Raw genomic sequence first — 21,682 nt, forward strand, 5'->3', positions numbered from 1 at the left:
TAGTAACCAAATCTGAAGCAATAGAAAGGTAGGAATGAGCACGGGCATATCCAAAACCATATCTTAAATGTAAGGTATGATGTTTTACCTCTAAAATTAAGTATTCAGCATTAAAAAATGAGCCAAGAATGCAGTTCAAAAGAAGTTCAAGATAATCTAAGCCAACGTTAAGGCAATCTTGCCTCCTTGACTACTCTCCTCCTGTACTGATTCTGGTACTGACATTTCTCCAACCCTTGCTGAGATGATTCAGAGTACCACCTAAGAAGTATGCACTACTGATAAATTAGTTTTCTGATTAGTGTCCTGAAGGGGCTTATTAACAGGTCAGGTGAAAGACAGTGGCTCTCTTCATCTACCTGAAAGGATGCTGTAGTGAGGTGGAAGTCAGCCTCTTCTCCAATGGAACAAGTGGAAAAAAGGAAATGGCCTCAAGTTGTACCAGGGGAGGTTTAGATTGGATAACCAGAAAAATTTCTGCACTGAAAGGGTTTTCAGGCACTGGAACAGGGTGCCCAGGAAAGTGATTTAGTCACCCTCCCTAGAGGTATTTAAAAGACATGTAGACATGGCACTTAGGGACATGTTTTAGTGGTGGGTACCTGGAGTGTTAGGTTTGTTGTTGAGGTCTGTGATCTTGAGGGTCTTTTCCAGCCTCAGTGATTCTACTTTATGAAACTACAGTCTCTGCATGCACAGAAAAGTGTACCTCACAACAGAAGGCAACAATTAACTAAAACTGGGATAGAAATTCTCTGTATAAGAATGATTTGTTCCCAAAGTAGTAGTGTTAGGGATAGAAATGTTACATGATGCAAAATATAGATCAGAAAAGTTTCTAAAAGTTTCTGGAAGCAGCATCACCTTACTATTTCTCCCAGTCGAAACACCACCAACTACAAATTGACTCTAAGTTCCTACAAGTTGATAAATTTTCCTCCTGAAGAGATGAGGAATAAAAATAAGAAAACATATTCTTTATAATACCTAAAAAGAAAGAAAAAAAATTGAACAGTGCCATGCTCTATTGGCATATTTCAGGATAAAAATCAGGTGAAACAGAATCTCTCTTATTCAGCCAAGAAGTTTCAAATAAAATTAATAGTTTGCTAAGTTTAGTTTTGAAATTTGTACTCCTTCATTGCAAGAATCACAGAACAGAAGAAAATCACACTACAGAAAAGAAAAAAGGAAGGCCTAAATATTTATATATATATTTGTATTTTTTAAAATGTCAGTAAGATTCAACTGAGTCATTAAGAACTTACCTGGGGAACAACGTAGTCATAGATACTCTGATTTGTTTCTATAAGACTGCCAAGTTAACTACTAGCCTATGCAATATTCATTTTAATATATAATCCACAAAGTTATTGATGACATTATGTTGTAAAATGCAACTGGTACTGTTTTCCCTTTCCAATCCCACATTTCGTAAAACTGCAAAATATTTTTTCTTCCTTTATGATCCACTGGCTTGCAACTATCACTACAACACCAGGTAAAACATATCTCCCCCAAAGCCCATTTCATAACATTTCAATATGTCTCTACCTCAGAATCTTTGAGTCTCACATAATTAGATGGGAAAACTCCTGATTTATCACCCAGCGTTCCTGTCCACCAGTCACCATCTTTCTTTGTCACAAGAATCATATCACCTTGCTGAAAAGTGAGGTCTCCTTGTTCAGAGCTCTCATAAGTATACATAGCAATGTACTCTGTAAGAGGGAAATAAATACAGAACATGGGAAAACAAATGATAAACTGCTCAATTCTCATTTATAAAACCTGACTAATATAATGTTGTCTATCCACAGGCTAGATAGAAGACAAATTTATAAATTACCATTTATAGAAACCTTAATACATACTGCATGAAGTAATATAATTAGAACTAAATATAATCTGTCAAAAGGCTTCTTCCAGTGGATTTTTTTTTTTTTCAAAATAATTTGCTAGCATAGTTAAAATGTAGATAAATTAATAATTTTTATCAAAACCATTCTTAAAACATGTTTCCCAACATTTTCTATGTTGTGCTAGACTAGAATTCCCAGTCTTGGCTATGGAAAGACTCAGTATCCAAATATCTGTATCTACACTCTTCATCCGACATAAGCTGTTTGGCTCTTGTATACAATGAATTCTTTCATCACTTGAAGCTTTGCACGAAGTGTGCACATCTCATTGCATCTTATGCAACAGATGGCTGGGAAATGTTAAGACAAAGCTTCAATGTGTTCTGTTGTGTTGAAACACAGTCAGCTACTTAGTATTCAAGTACAAAAATACTAAAGCAGACTGATGTTGAGAAATGCAATGCATAATTTAGTCACAGAAGTACCTGAAAATTTTTTTATACATGTGATTACAAAGAAGAATTTCAGACTGTTCAGTAACATTTTCTATACAACTTGATACATTCTTATTTAACTGAGCATTATCACACTTTTTATGGCCACAAAACAGATTTCTAAACATTATATCCTCTGCTTCTAGGAGCAGCTCTGGACCTAAGAGCAGTTCACAATATTTCAGTTTCAAGCATATGTAGCTAAAATGTTCAAGTACTCCACTGCAGCTGGCAATTGTTCTATTTGTTTGAACACTAAATCTGAACAAAAACCTTGGGGAATTTCAGCAGGAATTCAATCCACAATTACCATCATTAATGAAAGCTAAGACATGGTTTGTCTAAAAACTGCAGCTGAAGAACACACATCTGTTTGCGTGCACGTACACATGAACACAGACATTAAATATGTCTGCTATACACTTGAAATTGTTTAAATGTAATAGAAGATGCTAAATCCATACTTTATTATATTATTATATTATTTATTATATTATTATATTCTTAAAAATGCAGCTTTTAAAAAATCTATTAAAAGCTGTAATTTTTAAAAATATAAACAAATAAACTGAGGATATCCCATATTTTACAAAAAATATTTAGCATTTCTACAATTTTTTTTTCTCAAATATATAGTGAGGAAGGCCAGTTGTATTTTGAAATAACTTACTATCTCACTTTCCTGGTTATATGGATCTTTACCATTACCTCTTTTTAATTTCTGTAGTGTTCATGCCAGTGATAAATTAAAATACACTGGTAACCAGAAGAGACTCCTTCACTTGAAACTGTATATAGAATCTTAGCTTAAAACTTAAGGTGTGCTATAGAGATTATATGCAAATATTCATTTGTAACCTTGACTTAGATTTACTGATTTACTCTGAATGATTTAAATTAACCTAGTTGACTGTGCATTGACCTGAATTAAGAGTGCCCACACTCTTAAAGTGGAGACATGAACTTCCTGCTGAAGGGTAGCAGCAGCATGGAATTCAAGCCTTCTAAAACCCTCCAGAGGTCTGACAATTACCTGTCTGTGCCCTCCACAGAGAAAATGAGGGGCTGCCTTGACCATGGGGATCACAGCATTTTATAACCAATTGTAATTTCTTTAAATAAGAGCTTTAATGGGGCAGTGGGTGAAATTGAGACATTTATTAATAATTCCTGACATCGTGAAGTACATGTACAGTGTGCTTATTTGGCCTTCTGCAAAAAAACTGTTCTAGACTGGGATTTTTTACCAAAATATTTATAAAAGAGAAAGTACTGACTAGAGAAGACATTTTAATGGCACGAAAAATTATTTCTGCTATATACACAACATATATTGATTGCTACTGTAATAATTTTGAATCATTCTAAAGGCAAATGGATTTGCACTTCAATTTTATCAGGCCCAATCTTATTCTATTAAATTACATAGTAAAATACAACTAATGCCATTCAGTTTGAAATGCTTACCTTCACCTGACATAGTTGCTTTTGCTGCTGGTGATGCTACTCTTTTCAGACTAGCAGGACTTTCTGAGGAACCAGAATCCATGCTTTAGAAGAAAACAATGGTTATTTAAGAAACTAAATCTTTTGAAAAAATATTATATTTAAAAACTAAAAAAGGCATACGCATCTATAAATAATTTCCTACATTTCAAAAGAACAGACAGTAAATGTGCTAATTAAAGCTCTTAAGTACATTGGCCAGTCCTGGTTACATTTAGGTTACATAAGTCCTGCCTTAAATACACAAGTTTCTGCCTCTCCTCCTTTCCCTCTGGAAAAAAACCCAAACAATAATACCTAAAATAATTCTCATTTAAATTACTAACATTAACACTACTTTCATATTACATAGAAATAGATTTTGATTGTTTCATTCTCCAAAAGTAATTATAAGTGATTAAATTTTGAGGTATATCTTTTTATTTCTGAGAAAGATAAGCTATGACTTACACAGCTGTAATTCATGAAATTCAACACACTAATTTTTTAATTGTAAGACATAGAAAATTAAGACAGCTCATTACATTTTGGATCTATGGTTTGTGATGCATGACTCAAGAAGAACTGAGGTCAATTTTTTAATTCCTCACACAATTTTCTAGGACTAGAAATGAAAACTCCTCAGAAGAGAGTAATATAAAAAAAAAAACCACCATTTTTCAGAGTAGATTCCAAACTTAAAATTCGAGTTTGCAACTCTTACTATTTATTCAACTATTGCAGAATAGAAATAACTTACAGTAAAAGCAAATAAAATACCTTGTTGACTTCCTAATGGGGCCTGAAATAAGCTTCACATATGACTTGGGAAACCACCCCTTTTGTCCTTGAACCTCTCCAAACCACCACATATCTTGCTGCTCCAAAACTGTGATGATGTCATTTTTATTGAAGTTGAGGTGGTTGTCTTTTTTCGCTCTCCAAGGATACAAAGCCTGTGCTTGAAGCCCCTCTACTTTTTCACCCTAATGGAATTTTTTTTAAAAGAGAAGCTGCTTAAGGAATTATATTCTTATACCACATACATAGCAACAAAATACACAGACATTCTGTCAGCTTTATTAAGCAAAGTACGTCAATTGAACTTGCAAAATAATACCAGAAATGTTTACAGTCTTCCTATTGATTAGCAGATAATCAATAGAATGCAAGATCATTAGAGGTTTTTATTAACAAGTTTTACAATTAAGATAGATGTATAATAAACTTCCATGAGGCTATTTTGGCAGGACTTCACCTTTATGGAAAATGATGCCTTGCTGAAAGTTATTCATTGTACATTCCAACTTTTTAATGCCCTAAGACACCAAGATACTTAGCATTTTAAGAACACACAGCTTACAAGAACAAGATATTTTTCAGTTGAGGAAATAGAAAAGCCTTAATAGATGGACGGAATTAATCTGATGTGAAGCTTTGCCATTGCTATTCCCTTAACTATATAATCCACTTTGGAGTGAAGGATATTGTCATGTGATTCGGAAATGCCCCAAAAAACTAATCCAAAACTGGCACCCTGCCAAAACAGTAAAACTGGCCCACTGAAATCTAAAAAACCCCTGTACAGAACAGCAGAACAGAAACCACTTCATGTTAAATTCTGCCACAGATTTTGCAAACACATGTACGCTACCTGTTCATCACCCCGAACCAAAACAGCACACCTATTCCCAGGGTATTGTTTTAAAGCATGGTTAATGTTCATACTTGGCTTTCTAAACTCTTCTGCTGGGTCAGAACAGTTTTAATGAATACAGCTGCTTACCTGGCCCAAGACTGGAGAGGGAGATGAACCTGTGACAGTGGCAGGAGTGAAGGCTGATCGCTGCCGCAGCTGCCCTGCGCTGGGAACAGTCAAAGATGGCTGAGCTGCCCAGGCATCCCAGTTATCAGTCTCTGGTTTCTCACTAGTGTTTGTTGGCCACCTGAAAAAAGATAAATTATTTAATTCATGCAAAAAATCGTGCAAAAAAAAAATATATAATTCTGCACTCCAGGATAATTTATCTTAATTGAATATTCGATGAGCATCGTAACTCTCGGGTGGAAGCAGTGCAATAAAACATAGGCTAACAATAAATTTATCTTAAAAAGGCAATTTCTAAACACAGTTGCCTGTCCTTCCTACTTAAGGCCAGCTGTTCCTGTAAATGAATTTCATTTCTTAACTGTTCCTCAATGCAACAGAAGTTCAAGCAGCGCAGTCTATACCACATACAATGGAAAAAGGTAACCTAAAAATACAAATCATAATACTCTTGAAATCTGATCTGAAATCTTCACACCTGCACACCACTGACTTCTCACATCCCTTTTCCTCATACATCATTTTGTTGCTTCACATTCAAATCCTTTTTTTCACTTAAGATGATTTTCTACTGACTTCTTTCAACTCTTCAAAGTTTTATGCAAACTCTTAGCCTTTTATGGTATCTCCTATCCTTTAAAAGGCCTACTAAATCTCATAATCCACATCTCTGCCTCCACATACCCAGTTAAATGAACAAAATCACCTGAAATATAGGAGTTATTAAACTTGGTTTTCCTTTGCCTGCTGTGTGTGCTACTAATTGGAATAATCAATTGTTGACCACCCAGACTGTAACAGTGTCCAAAGGCCACAACAATCCCTAACCCCTGTATCATGTCAAGGATAGTATTATTGTTATAAATGGTCTGGGACTCACTTTGTATTGAAATTGAATATTAATTTTTATGAAAAGCATGAAAGCATGCATTAGCCACCGAGGGTAGAGAGAGTTTTGTTAAAAATATGATTTATTGAAAACTATAAAACCCAATATGTACAAGACATTTCCAGGAAGCTCAAGATTTAGTCTTGCCCTTCCCCTTCAGAAAAATTATTGTTTTTAGCAAAACAGAAAGTTTAGGAACTGGGAAAGCTATTGCAACCTATTTGATGAAAATGTTGAAATAGAATATGTTATGTACTGTAATATTACACTAAGATATTTATATTTTAATTTATAAATATGTAATACATGATCAAAAGATAAGATAAGTACTTATCCAACACCATTTACATAAGATTGATAATACTGCACAGAGTATTAAGCTGAGTTAACAACACAGCTAGGGAGGGGCACATGTTCTATCTACATCAGCCTTACTAGTGCTGGGATAAGGAATTAATAAATTATCTTTTTATGTTAATTCTATCATTACCATATTTTGCACAATCCAAGCTGGAAACCTTCAATGTGGATCTGTGTTGACTAATTTAAGAGAAGGAAGGTGAACACCTTGGGATTTCCATCATGTCAGCACCCTACACTTAGGAACATCTCCTCTTTGCCATGTGTCCTTCTGCATTGCTCCAAGCATACTTTAAGTTCCACAAGACTCTTATTTTAACTATTGAGTGCAGAAAAAATATTTTACTTCAAACAAACTATTTTATCTTGATATTCTGTGTTAGCTGCAATCCAAGTCAAATTGATTAAAAAGGACTCCATCACATTTAAGGTGATAATCACTACTCAAACATACGTTGAACTAAAGTCAGCCCAGTTATTGGCAGTTGTAGTGCTCTCTGTAGAAGCAGGAGCTCCCAGTGATGCAGTGGTTTCATGCACAGAAACTTTAGGTGCAGCAGCTGCCTCAACTGCTGGCTTTACAGAAGCTGGAACTTCACTTTCAGGTATTTTCTCTGCATAGTTTGCAGGGAACCATCCAGTTTTCCCCTTCAGTTCTCCACCAAGCCACCCTGGTTCTCCAGTCTGACTTTCATCCACCTGTAGACACATGAAATTAGAAAATTAAAAAATATAACATACAAATAGAATTTTTACTTAAAACAATCCATCTCATACACAGTAATTTTTCTAGTCACAGAGACATGACACCTTCACTACTAATACCAGTTCTACCTAGAAAGAATTTCAGAATCATAGAATAAAATCTGCTGATTTGGAAGGGACCCATCAGGATCATCAAGTCCAACTCCACTCCCAGGGTCACACCATGTGCCTGAGAGCATCATCCAAATGCTTCTTTTGATGTTCTTATTTAATTTACCTTTGGAGGATCATGTTGATAGTTATTCCTTCTATGTTGTATTAATAGATAAGGGAACATTCTGTAATGCAATACTGCTTTGCAATTTTTTTTTTTTTTTTTTTCCTCAAGCCAAATCAAAAAGGATTTTTTGGTGATAAGCAAAAAAAAAGTTTTATTTCAGTCCTAATAAATAAGCTAAGTAGGTTTTTTAGCAGTTTCTTGTAAGTATGTCGTAGTAGAGTAGACTTGGGAGCAGTGACTTCTAAAGAAACCCCTTAAACACCAATTTCTAGTTTAACTAACACAAGACACAGTTTTGAGCACATTTTCCTAGATGTCCTTTTGCAATAAGTACAAAATAAAAAATAATAATAAAAAAATCCCCATCAAAAATTCAATACAAATCCACAGAATTGCTAATGTATTTATGTATTTATAAAAAGCAATGTCATGGTAAGTTTTCATGCATAAATTATCAGGCCCCTGTTATTTCCCCTCACTCTGATGTCTTTTCCAAGTCATATGGGACAGGATGAAACTGGTCTATATTTCCACCTGTATTTTAATTTATTATATATTTATTGATTATTATAAGCCCATTAAGCTACAATTTTGCAGACTTCACAATTTTCTGTTAAGTTTTCTTAAATGCTTCACACATTTGTTCCCCAAGCTCTACTTACAGATTACTGTCTTAGTTCATTATTTCAACAAAAGTGATCAGTTTAAAATCTGTGAGCTGTAGATAACCACATTCAGCATGAATCACAGAAGGAATCCCTGGTGAATTGACAGGGTGGCTAAAGACCTCCAAAGTAATGTCAGTTGCAGAAACTTTTTAGAAGAAAAAAGGGAATCACTGTATTCAGTAAGAATTTTGCTAAATTTGGTGTGAAATTTAATATCTTTGATAGATCAAAAGAATCTGTTTTCAAGCAAACCTTATATATGGATAAGGCTGGTACCTTTGACATGTAAATAGCACCTACTTTGTACAACAATCTGCTTTGTGTAGCTGCACATTGCCCAACAATGGTCAAGTCAGCAGTAAAACCAGCCCAGTAATGAAAAGCCAGATGACCAGCCCTACACAGTGGCTGGCTACTGGCAAGAATTTCTGTAGATGCCAATAACAATCAGCATTTCAAAATACATAAAAGAAAGAAACAACAGTGTAACTCCAGAGTTAACTGTGGCAGGGAACAGTGCACCAGTCAGAGATGCTTAAATTTATACTTCTAAATCACCTGGCACTATATCCTAAAAATCCTAAAAATCCATTATCACTGTAAGGGATTTATTGATAACAGAATGTTTCATGAGCTAAAGTACCCTCTTCGGTCAGAGGACTTTTCAGTATATGACATTCTATGAAAACAGCCTTTAGTGGTGTCATGAGCTAGATGCCTCTACAGTTGGAAACACATCTCTATTGATTTTAACAAATACAATCCAATCAGCTACTTGTTTGGAGGAAAAAAAAATAGCAGCAAAGGGTGCAATCTAGTTGCTCTAGACTAGAGGTAGGACCAGTCTTTTGTCCCAAAGTGACTGAAACTGAAGAAACTGCAAAGCTTCTGCCTCTGATTGTCCCAGGACCACTAAAATTTGAGCTGCTGATAGACTGCATTGCTTAAGCCAGTTATTGACTCTTTGACTGCCTCCTATTGTAATTCCTATCCCACACTCCTCTTTTGGTCAAAACAATCCATTATTTCAGCTTTTTGTTGGGTGCATCTTCTGTCTCAGCTCCTATTAACCCAAGGCAAACCCAGGAATAAATGGACTACATGCCTGACTGGTTCAACATGGTCTTACTGCAGTGCAGAGCAAAATTTCCACTGCAGCACTGAATAGGATTGTTAAAGCTGCAGTATGAGTGATGGAAGGGTCACAGCAGAGGGTGAGCCTTGGGAGAGAAAAGTCAACATGGATCAGGAGCACCTGATGCCAAGCTGAATAATTTAAACAATAAAATAGTCACAAAGTCTCTGCTCTCATTCAGTTGGTCAGGTAGTAATCAGAATCACTAACAAACAAAAGAATCAGCACTGAAAAGTCAAAAATCTGTTATGCTGATGTTCTAAAAAGAACATTGTTAAAATTAATCACATCCATCAAGAAACCACTGTAATTTTTCAGAAAGATATCTTTGTACAAGCATAGAAAATAAAACTATCAATGAATTTTAAAAACAACAAAAATGTCTCTTTAGAAAAGTTTGGAGTTAAAATAATGTATAAAACAGCCTATTAGAATATTCAAATTTATGCTTATTCAATCCAATTAGTTTTCCTATGTATACTCAAAACAGACACTTTGAAGGATAATTTTAATTTTGTAATTCATACAACATCTGCTTTCCCAGTTATTCATATAAATTGTAGTGTTCATCTGTTTCTGCCGTACAGTACTGGAACTTTAAATAAATTCCTTTAAACTTTTAAAAATTCATTTGTTCTAATTTCCTTACAGTTTACACCCACCCTCTCCAAGTCTCTACGACAAACTATCCCAGCTTACTTTTTTCCCAAAATAAAACTAGACTTTGAATGTAAACCTTAAAAGTGCATCACAGTGAGTGGGGGGTTATTTTATTTATTTATTCAGCCACACTTTACAGCCACAGCTTACAGCTCCTTAACTCCTGTGACAGGAGTGTCAGGAGTCACAGCAACACAACTCTCAGCAGGAAACCCAACACAGGTGGAGTCAGTGTCTCTGTCAACAGATGAGCTGGATTTGCACTGCTCCCCTTTGACCTGGCTTGTGTGCCATGTACTCTCACAAAAAGTTTTCAATGAAAACTAAACAGTGCACCACTGTCTGGTTTGTTCAACTATCTATCCATTAAACGAGCACTTTAATTCTATTCCACTCGCAGACTTTAGATCTAGATCCCTTGAGACTACTGGAATTCCTGTTGTAATGTTGAATGTGAGCTCTGCAAGGCAGAAGCAATATAGTGATTGTGCCTACACAGGATCTAAGAGAGCAAGGCTGTCTATGTGTCTAATACAAAGAACATTAATTCTGCCTCCCATAATCAATAACTCACAAGACTGATGACAAACTATCATTATGAAATAGTCATAGACTTTTCCATGGAAGCTTCTTTCTGAACCTCCTGTTTAACTTAAAATTCTGCTGTTATCAGAACCACTACAGTTCAGCAATTCAAGAATTCACCTGTATTTCATTGAGTTATACTTATTTAAGCTCTGTTATAATTACTAGCAACAATAGAACTCATTCATTTACTTCAAGCTGGAGCTTAACAGCCACAAAGTCCAGCAGGACTTGCTAAGAGCTACTCAAAGAAAAAGAATTCCATACGTTCTATACATATAATCATACACATAATAGAAACTTAACTTATTGAACAGAAAAGAAAGAGGCATGGCTTTCTTGAATATTTCTCAGAACATTTGTTCCCAGACAAAAGCTTGGTGAAATTATAGTTAGGATTATAAATCAATGTATCTTACAGTGAAAGAAATTTAAACTACATAGAAAGGTAAGAGGCAGAGAAAACAGAAATTCAAGTTAAGGGAAAACAGAAAAACCATGTAAGTAAAAAGTGGAAGAATTAAAATATATATAGTCCACATCCCACCCAGTCTCTAAACCTTTACACAAGATACATCAGTCCTATACACAACTGATGTGTACGGGAAGGTCAGATAGAAGTAAAGCCTCCACAAATTTGCAAATACTTTTTCTTTCAGAATAAACCCTCATCCTTCTCCCTCATTTCCACCCAGACATTTCTCAAGATTCATGCACAGTGTAAGAATGCATTACACTGTTGTAAAAACTATTTACAAGCTATACATCTATTAAAGCCACAAGTCATTCTGACATAATGAATTCTGCAGTGCTATTTACATCCAGGATTTAGGCCTGGTTCCCATGTGTGTAGTCAGTGGATTTGGGCTTCATCTGGATTCTTTGCTCACAGCAGTTACAATTTGGGTGGTATCTTCTGTACAACTGTATCATTATATGACCTGATTGCACAAGCCTCACACAAAACCATTTAGAAGTGTTACAATGGAGAAGTGTTAGATTTGCCAATATTAGAACACAGCTATTCTACTTATGCTGACATACACAGTAAGCTCCTAACTGTATAGGTCAGCTTAACTACAGATTTGCATTTATGTCATAAATTAGACACACTTTAACATGTAAGCTTGTAAATTATTACTTTCATAAAAACATAAGTGACTGTAATCTTTTAGAACCACAGGACACGACAAACACTTAAGGACAGAGAAGCATCTAGGAGTTTAAATGCCATTATCAAAAGTAAGTTCTCATCCATTCCACTTAAACTACTTTTGACAATGTAAGCTAATTTTTTATTTTTACCCAAGATGAATTCAAAAACAAGTCAACTACATGGTAAGAAAATCCATATTTATGAAAGTGAATAAATTTCACCAACTTCCTAACAGTGATGCAGCACACTTACCCATTCCCTTTTAACCTCCACCAGGAAAGCAATGATTTAAAGCAAGGCAGAATTATAACACATTTCACACATTAATTTTTCTAAGACTAGCCTATTTAAGCAAGCACTAACAGAGCAGGAGTTAAATCCCACAAGAATCAGTCATCAGGTTTAATTATTGTCAAAAAGTAAGTTAAATAAAGAAAGTTAAGAGTAGTTTTGTAGAGTAAGTTAAATGTAAATCCAGATTAACATATACGAAGACTCAGATTACCTCAAAATGTGTGAAGTGCTTTTTAAAATCACATATTTGTGGCAAAAATACTATTTCCCTGCAAGCCTACCTTCTTCAAGGAAAAAACAGTTACTTATATGTCTAGGCTACAATTTACTTCCCAAGAAAGCAAGACACAGTGTTTTTCAATAGCCTAAGGAGACCCAAGTACCTCTCTTTTTTAAGTCATTCCTTCAGTGTGACACAGTTCAATCAATTAAAAAGCCAAGCCAATAAAAAAAAATAGGTTGAGAGTTGAAGGTGCATGATTTTAAAAAAATAGTTACTATTACAACTTATGAGTCTACAAAGTGTAGTAGAACACACTCTAATTAATAATGCTTTCCTACAGTGAGCAAGGTATTATTTAATAGTTAGACTATTATTTAATAGTTTCACCATTATGTATAGACATATGTATCTTAATGTCATACTAGTAATTTCTTTACATATATAAAAAATACCTGAAGTCGTTAACAACAGAGCTATTATTTTAGAGATAGAGACAAAAGCAGAATATCACCACAGAGTTCAGCATGACAGACATAGGCTGATCCTATCCCCTTATCTCATCACCTACTTAATAAAAAGAAAGTAAACTATTCTGTATCAACACACCTGAAACTAAATTTTTAGGTTTTAGATTTCCATTTTTTAGGAATCACATTTTATTTACTATATATACTCTTTAAAATAAATGTAAAAAAAATTACTTAACACAAATGTGTTAAGTAGATTGAAAAAAAAAGAACAGAGTACATTATCAACCAAACAATTCCATGTTACAATTGTATTAGATCATTACGTCAAACACTGTCACCCGAAGAGCTGTATAAAAAGTTCCAGTATTAATGAAGTTGCACGACAATACAGAGACCATGTTATTGTTGATGTGGTTGTGATAGCAGTCTGGCCATCTTGTAGTTTAGAGTAATTGCTTCACATATGACATAATGTATGATAAATTTTGTATTAGAAAAAAAAACTTTATTTATCGAAGGCAGTTTTTGATTCCACACATTATAGCCACCCTCTCATTTGAAAACAAGGGTTAACTTTATTTCCTAGGCACCTTGGAGGACAAGAAACTTCTCACTGAGATAACTGCTGTATCAGAACCTTTTCAAACACATGGACAGACACACACAGCTCAGCATACTAACAGACAGAACCAGCTCATAGATAACCTTACACTTAAAGTGAAGTGTAAGAAGTTACCCAATATTATAATAGGCTTACTATGTCGTATCACATTGTTTTGGTATTCACCTAAGTATTTTTCTCAAGTCTATAAAAAATCTTGCCATATAAAATTTCAATCACACAAGTGCAAATTTTCAATCACACAAGTGCAAGTGATTTTTTCAAGTAATATCACAATCACTTCTTACCATGACTATGTCACCAGGTTGAATAGTGATTTCATCGTGGCTTCTGGATTCAAAAGGATATAGTGCTCTATAATACACTATTTTTACATCCTCCTGAGCAGAAATGGTTAGAGGAGCTTTTTCTGAGCAAAGAAAAAAAACAAAACCACAGATACAAATAAAATAAAATCTCATTCTTATTAAATATTTGAAAAATGAGGTGGAAGAGAGCAAAATTAGCAAACCTTACATTGTCTGTATAGAGTATATTACTCCCAGTTTACATAGGAGTAAATATGAAAACGAGTTATTTATCATTCAATTTTATTACAATTTTTAACTTAATATTACTATATTTTAACTATGTTTATGTTATATACACCACTTTTCACAGAAAGCATTATGTACTGTTTATGCAACATAGGAAATCTCAAATGCTTCAGTGATTTTGTAGGTTGAATCTGACCAGCCATAGGTTCAATTCAAACAGTGATGTTCTCGCATACATCAATGCAATCCCAGATACTTTTATACCCTGTCAGCATAGCAGCTTCATTTGCAGCCTGATTACTTACTTCCAAGACAGTTGTTTTGAAATATCCTAGTATATACAGATTGGCTGAAGAGAGATCACTTATAGATGGTGTTTTTAAAAAACGACATGCTAAAGATGCATTATTAGAAAAGAAGAATACAGGAAAACCCTAAGGATAAGCTAAATTTCTCTTATATAATGCCCTCCCTTTTCTGCCTATTCAGTCATAAAAGTGTCCCTTGCTACTCTGCACAAAGAAAACCTAGGAAGAGGAAATACTGGATTGTCTAGACTTGTACTCAAAGATAGAAGGTAATTTCCACTTTATGCAATCTTTTCACCAAATATTTAAAAAGTATTACACCTGTAATCAGTTATCTTGTTTACGCATCAAAACAACTTAAGGGGGAACGATGCTTCCCAGTAGGGATGAAAATTAGGTTACAATGCAGAGAAAAAGCTCTCAGCTGAAAGTCGTTACGCATGCAGCAGAAAAAAGGGGGATTAAATCTTAGACTTCAGGTTATTTGTTCAGTAAAAAATGTGCCTGAGTAAGAGGAAAAAGGATAACTACTATAACTACTACTGTATTGCTACTGCTCTAAAAATTGCAAATGCATATAATCCACACCAAAATAAGAACTGTAAGAAAACTGTACAGAAATAATTTTTGACATCTTCCATGAAGATCTCAGAACAATTTACTAATTGGCTAAGATTCTCTCTTCTATCAGCACTGTGACTATCATCAACCGTGCTTCACACCCTGCTAAAACATCAACATTTAGGAACACCAGTGAAGCCTAAATGAACAACTTCTTGGAGTCTAGAGCTCAATCCATACATGATTTACTTTAGTAAGACTAGCAATCCAATTTTGAAAGATAATACTCTTCTGTATTAAATGGGAAGACAAATCAGAAAGAATTGTTCAAGAGGCATGTGCAACAGTATTCTTTGATATTTTCTTTTTTCTCCTACCTGCATTTGACCAAGGAGCCTGCACAGCTGGCTTGTTTGGCTCTTGATGTGGCTGGAAAAGCTTACTCAGTTTCTCTTGCATTTCCTGTTTCCCCTTATCCTCACTTTCCTTCTTCTTGGTTATTTCTTCCCTTTTTTGCTTTTCATCTTCCTGGATTTTTTTTTGCCACTGAAGATCTTCTTCTGGCTGCACTCGATCAAGCCGCTGTTTATCTCGTTCCTGGGTTCGCCTGTTGGACAATTAATTGGTTTTTTTTTTTAAGGCAGTCAAATATAAGACCATAAAACTTAGTTGCCCTGGAGTGTGATCTACAGTATTCTTCGTGGCTTTTGTATACCCCGCAAAAGCTGTTAATTTTATTTTAGTGAGTTATCAACCACTGCACAGCATCTTCTTACACAATAACTCCTAGAGGGCACAAGAGAAATATTCAGATATTCACTGTGACTCTGTACATATTCGTAAAGAAAGAGCTGTAACTCTCAGACAAGTGAGAGAACACCATTTCATGTAACTTACTACCAAGCACAGTCCTCCATTACCTTGAGATGCATTACTTTTGCCTTTAAAAAACTACCTTGGATATATTTTTTTATTTAACTGACATATCAGTTCTGTACCTTAAGAATACACAAAGTCCTATAGAGGTACAGAGCAACCTGAGAAATTATTAACTAGTTATGTTTTGGAGCTGAATGTAAGATGTGAAAAAAAATGCAGCACTATTTTTTCCTGTCAGAGGTTTTCAGAGATGTGTAAATGCTGAAGTTTACCTTGTTTACTGATTCTGTGATCTATTCTCTATAAAGACATGAAACAAGACTGTGTTTTTCTTATTATTGTATGAAACTTTACACAGGTATCTTAGAATATAGCCCAATTTCTTAATTTTCCCAATGACTTAATTTTTGTGGATAATGACCTCTAATCTGGGATTTGCCTATACTTGTATTTACTCTTTAATTTCCTTTTTTGTCTCACCAATGCATTATACCACTCAGGGAGTTCTTATGCTAAACAACAGGATGAAGCTCCATTAATTTTGTTCAAATGCAGGAGATTCCTTCCCTTCTGAACTGTATGTTACTCCCACAATCATGCAAATCTGCATAGAACTAGCCTTAAAATAACTAAGACTAATAAGCCATAAGAGGTCTGCAAAAAGACCTCTACCATCCCCAAATGTGTTATGTCTGTATATTTGCTTGCTCAGTTAAGTTCACACATGTTAATGCACAATTCAGTTCAAATTTAACAACAGAAAAATGTTCAGATGGTTCTCAGTATAAAGTGACTGAGGATATCCATTAATCCAAAGGTTAAAGTGCACATATTTGCACCCTCAGATAATTCTCTTTGCTTTCACTAAAGCTATTAAAAGGCAACAGTCCCATAAACACTATGGGCCAGTATCCAGGTTATGAATATTAAACATTTACCCTATTCATTTTGGTGCCTCTTGTCTATCAGTACGACTGGAAGATGGCTCATTATCAAATATACCATTTACTGTTATTTAGAAGCTTGTATATTCGGGGAGCATAGAGTTATGTATTACCAATAATGTCTGAATGTTCAACTAGCAGGAACAGTCAGACATGAAGTTTCCAAAACAGAAATATTTCCATTTTTAAATGTTTTTATTTTCTAAATTTCCATTTTTCTGGAAGGAAATAAGAGTATTGTATTTAATATTCTGAAATAGAATATTTTTAGTGTTCCTTTGCTTCCAGTACCTCAGCAGCCTTCTTGTTTTCAAGGAAATTTCCAACATAACCACGATATTTAGTGGAGCTATTTCTTTGTGAGTCAAAGCTGTTTTCTTAGTAGGCTTGCTATTTCTGAATTTGATTTCTAGTATTTTAGAGACATAAGTTTTAAGAAAATTATTTAAGAATCATCTAAACATAATTTGCTTTTTGTGTGTAAGATTTCTGTTTGAAGACACAGTTTTCACTGAGACCTTGTTTTGGTTTTGCCTGAAATTTAAAAATTAACTTGTATCACACCAAGGAGCACAAGCTATCATTTCACTTTAGGACGTAATCCATGTAATGCTGTAACAATAACTTAAGACCTCTTCTTCCTGGGCCTTTGCTTGCAACTGTTGAGCAGCATCTGTCAATCAACATCTGTCTACATTAAGAGCATAAAACTGCACAATTGCTAGGTGTAAACTGCACACTTAAGTAACACTGCTGAAATCTGTAGGTATCAGTGACAACCAGAAGTCATAGAGAGATGCAGAAGCTCATCTCCATAGCACACTTTTCCCTCAGAGATAATTTCAGAGATTCCCTGAGTTTTAAAAGGGATCATATGCACTGCAATGAAACCTGATCTAGCTGGTCTTCGGTAGTCTTTCCATTTGCTGAAACATTATTTGAGATCAGATTATGCTCCTGGGAATGCAAAGTTTATTTTACTTGTTTGCAAAATTGTTTGCACACTAAAATATATACAGAAAAGGCTTAAATTAGAGCTGCTTCTTACCTTTGAGCTTCCTTTTGCTTTTCTAGATCTGTCTTCTTTTCTTGCTCCTTCTGTTTCAGCCTCTCAGCTTCCAAGTTCTTTTGCTTCTGTAGTTGCTGTTTGTTATGTATTTCTCTCAGCTCCTAGATAAAAAATTGAAGTATGTGTAAACATACATACTATGTGAATCATAACTAATGATCCCATATATTTCCTTGTGAAGTAACAAAACTTGCAAATGGTTGGATATCTATGTTCCAACTTAGAGCACTGCTAAATGCATTGGCAGATATTTAAGATATATTTCAAAGGTCTATAAACTATTCACTCTTTTCCCATTTTGATCCATATAACCCGAGATGTTAAAAGGTTAAGAAACAAGAAAAAAAATTTTTATGGGACACTCAAAAGCTGACTAGAGTTTGACAAAGCTTAATCTTAAAAGCCATTTAGATTTTTTTTTGTTTGCTGGTTCGCCGAATTAATTTATTAAATTCCATACAAGAACCTGCCTTCTGTGCTGCTTGTAATAGCAAGTGTTTCAGTTAATTGATTTTTAAACTAATGGGGATTTACTGAAGAAACCTCAAGATTGTTTTAAATACAGGAGGTTGAATTCCTTAAGCAGTGTCTTGTGGATGAATCATGGCATGTATTCATCCATATACAAGTCAGTTTTACTCTAATTACCTGGAAAGACATTGTCTGAAACATTTAGAATATAAATAATATTTTAAAAAACATATTTTCCTCAAGATTTGCTTTCCACATTAACACGTATTAACACAAATACACATTTTACCCTTAATCTCTTTGTATAACCTAGAATTTTGCATCTGAACTCCTCAGTATTACAAGGAAAAAAAGGATAACTTTACCTATGGCAATAGGAATTTTTAATTTAATATAGTTCACTTTGAAAAATTATGTTTTCCATGACAATCTAGTACAGACAAAAATATGCAGAAGTTTCTAGTAGGAAATTATTTCTAAACCTTTGTCTTAATAATGTCTGCTTCTATTGAGATGTTATGATTTATATCGTGCATTTTTGTTTAGTTCTTGTATCCTGAAAAGCGGTAACTTCATTCAGGGACTTAAACAGTTAATCTTGAAAATATTTAGTTATTCAGAAATTCACGATCTACAAATTTGCCAGATGAAAACTTCCTGTAATTATCCTCACATACTGACAGAAGTGTAGAAAACTGAGTATGAATAAAAAAAAAAAATCAAAACCTAAACATGAAGTGATTCAAAGGGCCAAAATGAGAAAGGTTTCAGTAAGTTAATTTCACAATATTATAAGTAACTTCTTAGCAATAGTTACATAAAAGTTGAAAGTTAATACTTGTTTGTTTACAGGCTGCTCTTGCAGCCTACAATTTTAGTTTATGAAAGCAATGCAGACATTAATGTTGAATTACTGTGAACTGTGCAACATCAAATTTTAAGATGTCAAAATAACTACATTACAAAGAGGAGTAGCACATGGCCTTTGATAGACTTATGATAGATGGATGAGAAGTTTAAAAGAATTAAGATGAACCTCAAGTCCTGTCAATCAGTCTAATTTTATTAATGATCCTCAATTTCAATGAAATTGAAATGAAAACTGAATTGAACATCATTAAAGAGAGAATCAGTTCTTATACAAGTTTTAATTAAAACTCTGCTAAGGCCATGAAGCTCACAAAAATATGGAGATAATTTGGACAATAACATATTTTATGGCCATAATTATTTTCCACAGTCACACTGAAACTTAGTAGATAGTTAGGATATTACAGAATATAAAATAAACTACTCTTGTAAAATCACCGGAATTACTGAGGCAGGATATCGCCTTTGGGAAAAATTTTTAACTCTGAATGCCCATAGTTAAACATTCATGCATAGTTTTTCTTTGGACTAAGAAAAAGGGCTACTAAAAAGGAAATACATTGGCAATATTGAAAGTGATGGGGTTTAAGTAGTTGGCCCATTAAGAATAATGAGAAAATAAAGGGGTCAGGAGACTGCAGTGAACACACAGTTGGTCAGCTGTACCTGAAGCTAAAGGAGGCCTCTGATTGAAATACAGATTTCTGATCTGTTAACTACAGCAGTCATTTCCAGTAACTGGATGTTATTAATTCAGATTCTTCAGTGCTGTTGTACTTGTAATATATTGAGGTACAAAAGATTTGACCCTTGTTTCAAATTAACTTCTCTGGGGGAATCACCGTCCTCATTTGCTCTATATAATACCTGAACCCTTATTTTTATCAAAATATATATACAAGTGCAAAGGACAAATATACAACCATAAGAACATTAGCAGTAGGGTGACTTACAAGTACCCACCTGAAAGGACATAGATTAGAAATTGGCTCAGTTGAAAGAAGTTTTCCACCTGGCCAATAATATTAAGAATTTTTGTAGATTGTAAATCTATAAATTTCAGTATCTACAAAGCTCTTGAAGCTCAAAATACTATTTTTGTGAAGTACTGAGTATCTTAACTAGTATTCATGATTTTTAACAGGATGTTTCTGTTTTCTGGGCAAAGAGACTGCTATCCAAGACAGAGGTTTGACTCCTACATTTATTTAGGCTTTTGCACAGGCTTTCAGCTAGAAATGCCTTGTTGTTCTACTTGCTCTAGCTTCACATTTATCCTATCACTTTGCACACTAAAAAGCTCAAGATTCTGAATTCTAGCTGACAAGAACTACTCTTGCTTTTGAACAGAGAACATTGTGGTAGCATTTCTGATAAGGCAACACTGAAGATTGTAATTGCAAATGGTTGGATATCTATGTTCAAACTTAGATTTCTTATCTAAGAAATCTAAGTAACAGGCAGTGTTGTTACTTGGAAAATTTTAAGCTATTTAGACAACACTGCATCCCAACTTTGTTTTTTCTTCCTTTGGCATCTTTATCCCAAATTTTGGTGCTTCAGTTGTATAATAGAAATAATCACTAGGCAAAAAATGAGAAACTCGAATTCTTGAAGCGTATAAAGGGTATCATAGTTTAAAAAAAAAAAACAGAACAAATAAACAATAAATCTCAAAACTTTCAAGTAAGACAACCCAAATGCAAGTATCTCAGCTTAATTTTAAGAAGAAATTTGTAAACTGCAAAGAAAAACTTCCTGAATTTGCAGATACATAAAAACAAACTGTAACTTACAAGATACCAGTGCACCCAGCACCGTTCACTTCCACTACATGTCCAGCTACCAGGCTAGCCCAAACTTTGTGTTTTAATTACAGATTAGATGTGTAAGATTATCTCACCAATAAAAGTGCAATATATGCCACTTTTACTGCCAAGTAGAAAACTGTGAAAGTCGTAGCAATGAGCCATGCCTCCATGGCTGTCTGAAGCAGCTGGCTTCTCATGCTGCATACCTACATCAGGATCATTAACTGCTGCCAACTCTGATCCAAATAATTAAATTCTTTTGTTTGCTTATTTTGTCATTTTATCTATAGGCTTAGTTAAGCTAGGACCACAAGGGACATTTTCATAATTATTGGAGTTTTCCATAGACGTTTTAACATATTATTTCTGCCCAGCTAAGCAAATGTGCTAGTTCAGTACTTTGTGAAGAGATTTTTTCTGTCACCCACACGTAACAGTTAAGCTTATACTGCTAGCACTGGGCAGAATATTTTTGGAGATTAAAAAAGCAATATGTATTCTTCCTTGTATTAGCTAG

General features: G+C 34.3%; 1 protein-coding gene across 6 annotated transcripts in view; it reads right to left on the reverse strand.

Annotated features, from left to right (window-relative positions):
* Window positions 1-21,682, reverse strand: part of ITSN1 (intersectin 1) — a 133,190-nt gene that overhangs the window by 39,957 nt on the left and 71,551 nt on the right. For all 6 annotated transcript variants that reach the window (XR_011727808.1, XM_071753819.1, XM_071753813.1 and 3 more), the window contains 8 exons: window positions 17,993-18,114; window positions 15,499-15,728; window positions 14,004-14,125; window positions 7,373-7,617; window positions 5,628-5,787; window positions 4,622-4,827; window positions 3,824-3,906; window positions 1,555-1,721 (listed from right to left, as the gene is read on the reverse strand). Coding sequence is in view for 5 of the 6 variants with exons in the window: in XM_071753819.1 (XP_071609920.1) it covers window positions 1,555-1,721; window positions 3,824-3,906; window positions 4,622-4,827; window positions 5,628-5,787; window positions 7,373-7,617; window positions 14,004-14,125; window positions 15,499-15,728; window positions 17,993-18,114 (1,335 nt within the window). In the remaining variant the exon portion in view is untranslated. The remainder of the gene's footprint in view (window positions 1-1,554; window positions 1,722-3,823; window positions 3,907-4,621; window positions 4,828-5,627; window positions 5,788-7,372; window positions 7,618-14,003; window positions 14,126-15,498; window positions 15,729-17,992; window positions 18,115-21,682) is intronic.

This window comes from Heliangelus exortis, chromosome 1 (genome assembly GCF_036169615.1).
Source record: "Heliangelus exortis chromosome 1, bHelExo1.hap1, whole genome shotgun sequence".
Lineage (NCBI taxonomy): Eukaryota > Metazoa > Chordata > Aves > Apodiformes > Trochilidae > Heliangelus > Heliangelus exortis.